Genomic DNA, 9,736 nt, shown 5'->3' on the forward strand with positions numbered 1-9,736 from the left:
AAATCCAGTTACCAAAGTTTAAATATTTGGTTCAAAATTACCATCTGGAGTACCCCCCCCCTCAAGGCAGACACACACAAGCCTGCAACAGTCTTTCAGGTAACAATCTTTCCAAGTCGGCTGCAAAGGAAAAATTCCAGTCACAAGTCCCCAGCCACTCATCAACACCATGACTTAAGAGGGATCTCAAGATTGCACGATGTCCTCCAAAGAGTGATTTCTTGGTGTTCACAGAGAACGTAGTTTTTAGGGTGAAGAAGGGCTTAGCGACATATCACTGATGGAGGGCTGCAAAGGCTGTTCACATACTCACATCCCACATCCCATCTGTAATTCAGGCTAGTTGGCTCTCCAAAACAAATTGTCTTAAAAAGCGAAAGGCTAGAAGAACAAATTGAAATCTGTGATTCACGACTAGGTGAATGCAAAGGAAGCTGGTTAGGAAGCAAGTTCTCATTAATGGTGATGTATTTGAGTGACAGGAGATGTGATGCTTGAGCTGAGACAGTGAAGCACCTAATTTGAAGTTGGAAGTTCACTGAAGTGAAGTCACACTTTAGTTGCACACTGCTCAAAACTCAGAAATCAGACAAATCCATTTGCATTTTTGTATTCTATTTTTGGAAATAGAATATTACCACTGAAAACGGAGTAATATACAAGGCATCCGAAATGCTGCTGAACTGATACTTTTTTTTTAGAAGCTTCACCTGAGATGACTAGATTGTGAACACTATTTCTGTGCGGTACCTGAAGAACTTTCCATAGAATTTGAAAAAAAAAACTGTCAATGCATAAAGTAGAAACCTATTACCTACAAAGACAAAACGCGTTTGTATCTTCAGGTGATAGCACTTAGAGCTTTCTTTCCTGCTTAGGTACAATGTGTAACAATCTTCCCAGCAGCTTCTATCACGGGAAAGGCGCACATCCGTTCCGTCCCAGCCCTCAAGCGGACACCTGGGGCGGGAGCAATGAAATACTTTCGGCCAATACTGTGCCCCACCAGGGCCAGTCTTATGAAGGTGTGCCCAGCACGTGGGATGAGATTCACCAAAAGAAATAAAAAGAAAGGCAGCCAAGTGCGGAGACCCGCAGTGACAGAGGTGAGGCAGCCTCCCAAACGAAAAGCCCCGCAGGGGGTTGCTCGGGTTTGCCAGGACCCAACAGCCCTGCAAAGAAGACCTGTCCGAGGCCTCACAGGTTCCAGTCCTGGACGTCCGAGGTCCGCGCCCAAACAGACCCGCGGGTCAACCCGGGCGTGCGCCTACCTAAGAAAAAAATAAAACAGAGCCCCCACCACCCGAAATCATGCCACAGTCTCCGCACTCCCAACTGGGGACCCCGCGCGCGGGGTCATCTCTCACCGCTCGCCCCCAGCTCGCAGTCATCGCCGTACACGGACGCCATGGTCCCGGAGTCTTCCGATTCCGCGCCAACCAGCCCGAAACTGGCGCGGAGGCCGACACAGGCGCCACCCAGAGAGCCAATCAGCAGCTCCGGAGGCTGCGGACTTCCGCCCGGAAGGCCACTGACGTGCCGCGCCGCGCCGCGCAGCGCCCCGCCCCCGGCCTTCCCGCGGGCGCGCGTTTGGCGCCCCGTGATGACCCCTGAGGGAAAAGAGCGAGCGGCGGGGGAGGCCGTGGAGAGCAGAAAAAGAAAGCGGTCGGGCGCTGGAAAAGAGCCTCCTGGAGACTCGCTGCGCAGGCGCACCCATGCTGATGGGAAAAGATTTGGGCCCCTTGGAGTAGGAGCTTTCTGGTTCTGAGAGTTGATTTTCCGAGAAAAGAGGCGCGGGAGGCAGGAGGGTGGGCGTGATTGAACGGGTTTCCCAGGAGCCTGGGAAAACGACTGCCTCCTGCTGCGCACTCGGAGTCTTGCCTGATACTTTGCTTCTCTGAGTACGAATACAGTCGCTGTGTGATATATGGTATTGCAATATATGCACCAAGTTAACCAAAAGATCAAAAATACCATCACCAATACGGGGCCTCCCGATGTGGTGCACTTGGAAAAAAGGAACAATATCACCTATATAGTCTTCTTGCAAATAATGTTTAACCTGAATCTAACCATGAAGAAACAATCAGATGTGTTCAAAACGTAGAACAATCTATAAAACATCTGGCCTGGACTCCTGCAAAATGTCAATGTTATGAAAGATAAAAAGGGCATTAGATTCTTGTGTTTGGTACAATGCATGCAATGTATGCACCTCATATATTGGTTTTTTTTTTCATTTATTGTTTAATAGTAAAACCAGAGACTTCTACATGTATATCTTAACTAGAGAGCACTATTTAAACCAAGAACTTAGAATGAGAATTAACCATCTATGGTTAATTCTTTCTACAATTTGTGTAGAATTTAACCATTGAGGCCAATACATCTGAACACTTTTCTCAAACCCACTAGTCACAAGGCTCTTGGGCCCCCCCACCCCTTCCCCTCCACCCCCTCCCCCACTACCCCATCCAGAACAAAGTTAGATCCATGCCCTCAAGTGATTCAACATGAATTATTGACCAATGGACAAATCTTTTGTGATAATTGAGCCCTGGCTCATAGCATAAACTTGCAATGTCATCGTGAATAAAACCTGCCCCCAAAGACAAATAGCTGTACTAACGCTTCAGAATCTTCTAAACCAGCTGCATGAACTAATACTTGGGGATGAAACCAGAATTCTTCTGGGAATTATTAAAGGTATTGGAGCAATTAAGAAAGCATTATGAGTTAGAACATTGATGGTATAGTCAGTCAACAGTGAATTTTAGATTAATCCTTTGTCTGGTGATTCATTTGTAAATATTTTCTCCCATTCTGAGGGTTGTTTTTCATCCTGTTTCTAGTTTCCTTTGTTTTGAAAAATCTTATATGTTTCATTAGGTCCCATTTGTTTATTTTTCTTTTTATTTCCATTACTCTAGGAGGTGGATCAAAAATGATCTTGCTGTGACTTATGTCAGAGTGTTCTTCCTATGTTTTCCTCTAAGAGTTTTATAGTGTCCGGTCGTACATTTAGGTCTCTAATCTATTTTGAGTTCATTTTTCTGTATGGTGTTAGGGAGTGCTATAATTTCATTCTTTTACATTTAGCTGTCCAGTTTCCCCAGCACCACTTATTGAAGAGGCTGTCTTTTCTCCATTGTGTATCCTTGCCTCCTTTGTCATAGATTAGTTGACCATAGGTGCATGGGTTTATCTCTGGGCTTTCTATCCTGTTCCATTGATCTATATTTCTGTTTTTGTGCCAGTACCATACTGTCTTGATTACTGTAGCTTTGTAGTGTAGTCTGAAGTCAGAGAGTCTGATTTCTCCAGCTCCATTTTTTCTCCTCAGGACTGCTTTGGCTATTCAGGGTCTTTTTTGTCTCCATACAAATTTTAAGACTTTTTGTTCTAGTTCTGTAAAAAATGCCATTGGTAATTTGACAGGGATTGCATTTAATCTGTAGATTGCTTTGGGTAGTATAGTCACTTTCACAATATTGATTCTTCCAATCCAAGAACATGGTATATCTCTCCATGTGTTTGTATCATCTTTAATTTCTTTCATCAGTGTCTTATAGTTTTCTGCATACAGGTCTTTTGTCTCCCTAAGTAGGTTTATCCCTAGGTATTTTATTCTTTTTGTTGCAATGATGAATGGGGGTGTTTCCTTAATTTCTCTTTCAGACTTTTCATCATTAGTGTATAGGAATGCAAGAAATTTCTGTGCATTAATTTTGTATCCTGCAACTTTACCAAGTTCATTGATTACCTCTAGTAGTTTTCTGGTGGCATCTTTAGGATTCTCTGTGTATAGTATCATGTCATTTGCAAACAGTGACAGTTTTACTTCTTCTTTTCCAATTTGTATTCCTTTTATTCCTTTATTTGTTTGCAAAAATATTTTCAAATGAATCAACGGACACAGGATTAATCTCCAAAATATATAAACAGCTCATACAGCTCAATATTAAAAAAACAAACAACCCAATCAAAAAACGGGCAGAAGACCTAAACAGACATTTCTCCAAAGAAGACATACAGATGGCCAAGAAGCATATGAAAGCTGCTCAACATCACTAATTATTAGAGAAATGCAAATCAAAGCTACAATGAGGTATCGCCTCACACCAGTTAGAATGGGCGTCATCAGAGAATCTACAAGCAACAAATGCTAGAGAGGGTGTGGAGAAAAGGGAACCCTCTTGCTCTGTTGGTGAGAATGTAAATTGATACAGCCACTATGGAGAACAGTATGGAGGTTCCTTCAAAAACTTAAAATAGAATTATCATATGACCCGGCAATCCCACTACTATGCATATACCCAGAGAAAACCATAAGTCAAAAAGACACATGCACCCCAGTGTTCATTGCAGCACTGTTTACAATAGCCAGGTCATGGAAGCAACCTAAATGCCCATTGACAGACGAATGGATAAAGAAGATGTGGTACATATATACAATGGAATATTACTCAACCATAAAAAGGAACAAAATTGGGTCATTTGTCGAGACCTGGTTGGATCTAGAGACTGTCATACAGAGTGAAGTAAGTCACAAAGAGAAAAACAAATATCGTATATTAACGCATATATGTGGAACCTAGAAAAATGGTACAGGTGAACCAGTTTGCAGGGCAGAAATAGAGACACAGATGTAGAGAACAAATGTATGGACACCAAGGGGGGGAAAGTGGCAGGGGGTAGGGGTGGTGGTGTGATGAATTGTGAGATTGGGATTGACATGTATACACTAATATGTATAAAATGGATAACTAATAAGAACCTGCTGTATAAAAAAATAAAGTTCCCCAAAAAATAGTGAATTTTAGGAGAGGATGGCAGCATGAGGGTTTCTTAATTTACATATGGCCAGTGTTCTAGAAAGCTTAGAGTAGTGGTTCTCAACTTTAGTTGCAGATGAGAATCATCTGAGCAGTTTTTCAAAGTTCTAACGCCCCCTGGACCTATTAAATCAGAATTTCTGAGGATGGGATTCCAATGTGCAGCCAAAGTTGAAAACAAGTGGTCTAGACTAGGCGTTGCTAAACCTTTTAGAGTCATCAGCAGGATGGCTAACCTGGACATAAATATCCAGTTGAACAATTATGTGGTCACACATGCCTGGACACACCTCTTTCCGTGAGAAAAGAAAGGAAAGCTCATTTCCCACCTGTTCTAAAGACTTTTACTCTTTAAATCTTACAGCATTTAGTGCTGTAACTTCCTATAAATTGAATGATATCTAGGTTACCTAAAACTCTTATGCAAGGCCAGCACTAGCTTTATTAGAAACAGTGTGAAACCACCCCCATCATTAAGCATCGGTCACCAATAGAAACCATAGCCTGACTGTCTCCATGGTTTGGGTTTAGGAAATAGAGAATTATTTTAGTTCAAGCAGTCATCACTTGTTGCTTTATTTTATTACCTTGATGCAGAATCCCGGCTCTGTACACCGACACCGAATTAAATCTCGGAGACAGAGTTTTGGATAAAGTAAAAAAGAATAGCTTTATTGCTTTGCCCTGGAAAGGGGGCCACAGTAGGCTAATGCCCTCAAAACTGTGTGTCCCAGAGGGTGTGATCAGCCTGTAGACATTCTTCTGATTGGTTGGTGGTGACGTAAGTGAGAGTCAGCATCATCAACCTTCTGGTTCCAACTGGTCTGGGGTCTATGTGCTTGTGGGAAACATACCGTTAACTTCTCCCACCTGGTGGGGGCTTCAGTATCTGCAAAACAGCTCAAAGATATTGTTATGTGTATCCCTTGAGGGGGAACCAGGACCCTGCCCCAAGGCTGCACTATTGTTTCTTGACTGCTCATCCCTTGTCTCTGCATCACCTCCCTTCCCTGATTAGCAACTGTTTGAACCTGCCCATTGGAACTCAGGGAAGGTCATGGAGGCTGAATAAAGCCTGTTTCCTGTAATCAAGAAATGGGGGACACAGAAAGACTTTTGTGCCCAGGAACCCCACAGGGTCCTGCTTGGTTTCACCCTCTGTGTTCCTTCCACAGTAAAGACAACTTTCATTTCATTGCCCTTTGTCCATACCTCTTATTGAATAATTTCTGCCAGTGAGACAAAAGTGCCCAGTCATTAACAGTTCAGGCACAGTCAGTAATTTATTTTATAATCATCCGCTTGAAAAGATCATCCTGGATAAACCTAGAGATTATCATACTAAGTGAAGTAAGTCAGACAGAGAAAGACAGATATTATGATACCACTTATATGAGGAATCTAAAAATTGTACAAATGAACTCATTTACAAAACAGAAACAGACTCACAGACATAGAAAACAAACTTATGGTTACCAAAGGGGAAGGGTGGGGGAGAGATTAAAAAAAAATCATCCTGGAAACACAAAATGTGTTCAAAAGTGGGGGAGGGATATGTCCCCTAGATCAGATGTAAGCAAAGTAAGTCTGCTGAAAAGTTATGTATGTGCATATAAATCTGATGCTTTCCAGAGCTGTATATGTTCTCCTTAGATCAAAAACAAATATAGTCTTGATGGATTTATTTTCTTTTCCCTCTATTGGCATAATCAATGGTGAGGTACACTTGATGACTTACTATGTTATATCTATACCTCTTTAATACAATGTTGCTTAAAATTCCTGTCAGTATTTACTTGCTTTTTACATGTTGTAGTCCACCTTACATTTTTTAATTAAATTTTTAATTTTGAGATAGTCATAAATTCACAGGCAGTTATGAGAAATAATACAGAAAAATTCCATATATCCCTTACCCAGTGTCTCCCACTGGTAACATCTTGCAAAACTATATCACAACCAGGATATAGGCATTGATACAGTCAAGATACAGGACATTACCAGCTCTAAGGATCCTTTATGTTGCCCTTATACAGCCATATCTGCTCCCCTCCTGCACGACCTGACCCCCACCCCATCTTTAACCACTGGTAACCACTAGTCTATTCTCCATTTCTATAATTTTGTTGCAGGTCTTTGTATAGACTTTCATTTCTTTTGGTAAAGACTTAGGAGTGGAACTGCTGAGTCATGTGGTAAGTATATGTTTAACTTTAAAATAAACAGTTTTTCCAAAGTGGCTGTGCTATTTTACATTCCCACCAGCAGTGTATGAGAGATTTAGTTGTTCTACATCCTCAGCAATAACTATCAGTTTTTATTTTAATTTTTGTTCTAGTGATTATGTATTAGTATCTCACTGTGAGTTTTAATTTGCCCTTCCCTGATGACTAATGAGGAGTGCTTCTTGGCTATTTGCAACTGTTTCTCGTGGATGCACTTGTTCTTTGTTTCTCTTTGTTCTTTGTTTCTCTCTTTCCCCCCTTCTCTGGGTTTAATGGAGCATTTTATATGATTCCATTTTATCTCATCTCTTCGTATATCATTTATACTTCTTTTTTTAAGAACTCTTTCAGTGGTTGCCCTAAGGTTTACAACATACATTTTAAAATAATCGAAGTCCACCTCCAAATAACATCATACTGCTCCATGTGTAGTTTAGGTACCTTATAAGTGAGTATTCCCAAATCCTCCCTCCTGTCCCTTATGACACCCTGCTGGTGTCTAGGAATTGTTTGTTAGTGTAGGAAAATGCCCCACCCACACATTGGAAATTGGGTCTCAGAACACTTATTATCTGGTTTCTGATGAGAAGCCCACTGTAATTCTCATCCCTATTCTTCTGTAAGTAAAGTTTCCCACCCTCCACCCCTCACCTCTGGCTTCCTTCAAGATTTTCACCTTGTCCTTTGTGTTTTGTTTGTTTGGTTGGTTAGTTTCTGGGTTTTCTTCTTTTTTAATAAATTTATTTATTTATTTATTTATTTTTGGCTTCGTTGGGTCTTCATTGCTTGGCTCGGACTTTCTTTAGTTGTGGCGAGCAGGGGCTACTCTTCGTTGCGGTGCACGGGCGTCTCATTGTGGTGGCTTCTCTTGTTGTGGAGCATGGGCTCTAGGTGCATGGGCTTCAGTAGTTGTGGTGCACAGGCTTTAGTAGTTGTGGCCTACGGGCTCTAGAGCACAGGCTAAGTAGTTGTGGTGCACAGGCTTAGTTGCTCTGCGGCATACGGGATCTTCCCAGATCAGGGTTCAAACCCGTGTCCCCTGCATTGACAGGTGGATTCTCAACCACTGCGCCACCAGGGAAGCCCTTTTTTTTTTTTTTTTTTTTTTTTGCTTGTTTGGTTTTGGGTCGGGTTTTTTTTGGGGCAGGGGTTGTTTGTTGCAATTTGAATATGATGTTCCTCGGTATGGGGTTTTTAAAATTTGCTTGTTTGCTTTGGTATTTATCCTGCTTGGTGTTTTCTGAGCTTTCTGGGTCTGGTTGTGTTTGTCATATTAATGATACATTATTTGGAAAGTTCTTGGCCACTATTACTTCAGATATTTCTTCTGCTCTATTTTCTCTTTCTTCCCCTACTGGTATTTTGATATTGTTCCCATACTCCTTTCTCTGACTGCAACAGTTGCAATCTATTTCCTCCAAGTCTTGTCCCCTGTTGACTATGATTATTTTTATTCTTCCTCAGGTGAAACAGAAAAGCTGGAGAGAGCTGAAATTCCCTTCCCCAAGCTAGGATAATATTGCAGTACTGCCCTTTGACAAAGTCTTTCCTCTGCAGAGTAGGCCTTTGTGATTGAGAAGATTCCGGAAGGGTTTCCAGTTGGTTACTCTTCCTCTTCCCCTGCCAAAGCCACCAAGGGATTTTTCTCAGGTCCTCAAGTTGAGAATCTGGTGAGATTCCTGGAGAAAAAAGCCCACAAAAGTGTGTGGTCCTCCCTCTGATTGCAGCGTACCCCTCAGGAATTTCTTTTCATGCTAGTTCATACTCAGCCTCCAGCAATTCATCAACATTGCCATGTAAGTGTTCCCACCAGATTATGGTTCCAGGTAAGCAGATCTCAGCTGTGATTCCCTGTATGTGCCTATCTCTCCAGATTTGGGGATGACAATTTGCCCTGTTTTCTCAATTCTTTTTGAGAATTTTCTTGTCTAAGCAAAGTCACTGATTTTCAGTTTATCCATATTTTTCTTGATGTAAGAATGGTAGCAACAGTGTCCACACACTTTACATGTAAGAGCAGAAATGAGAAGTCACTTGGCCATCTCTTGTATACATTCTTTGGTGAATTATTTGTTCAAATCTTTTGCCCATTTTTAAAATTTTTAGTTATTTGTCCAATTATTAAGTTACAAGAATTTTTATACATCCTAAATAAAAGTCCTTTTGAGGCAGGAGATAGATGGGCCTGAGGCTGAGCAGCTAGAGTTCATCCCCTGTGGACAAATACTCCAAAATGGCAAGAGGGAGGAGAAGCTGAGCCCTGCCCAGATAAGAGATAAAAGACCACATATTCCTCATTCTCAAAGTCAAGGAGACCTTCCCAACTACACATGCTCAGAAAGGCTCCTTGAAGGTCAAAAAGGGAGGCGGCACCACCCCATAGTAGGTGATGTCAACCTACCCATAGGCCTCTTTGCTAGAATTCATCTTGGCTAAGAGATGCGTGCGCACACATGGGAGGATGCTGAGATAGACCAAATATGGACTCAGAACCAACCAAAGCAAGATGATTGGCCAAAGGAAACCCAGAAGAAATGCCCCATAAAAGTGATTCAAACAACCACGAGGGCATGGCTCTCTCTCTAAGCCTGCCCATGGGTCTATCCACATGTACTCTTTTTCCTCCTAATAAGCACTTTACTTGTTTCACTACTTTCCCTCTCTGTGTGGAAATTC

The 9,736-nt window shown here is 41.8% G+C and overlaps 1 protein-coding gene across 2 annotated transcripts in view; it reads right to left on the minus strand.

Moving 5' to 3' along the window:
- Window positions 1-1,466, minus strand: part of POLA1 (DNA polymerase alpha 1, catalytic subunit) — a 300,188-nt gene extending 298,722 nt beyond the window's left edge. For both annotated transcript variants that reach the window (XM_060087247.1, XM_060087248.1), the window contains exon 1: window positions 1,368-1,466. In XM_060087247.1, coding sequence (XP_059943230.1) covers window positions 1,368-1,410 — 43 coding nt within the window. In that variant the 5' untranslated portion in view covers window positions 1,411-1,466. The remainder of the gene's footprint in view (window positions 1-1,367) is intronic.
- Between the last annotated feature and the right edge of the window lie 8,270 nt (window positions 1,467-9,736).

The sequence above is a fragment of the Mesoplodon densirostris genome, chromosome X (genome assembly GCF_025265405.1).
Source record: "Mesoplodon densirostris isolate mMesDen1 chromosome X, mMesDen1 primary haplotype, whole genome shotgun sequence".
NCBI classification, from domain to species: Eukaryota; Metazoa; Chordata; class Mammalia; order Artiodactyla; family Ziphiidae; genus Mesoplodon; species Mesoplodon densirostris.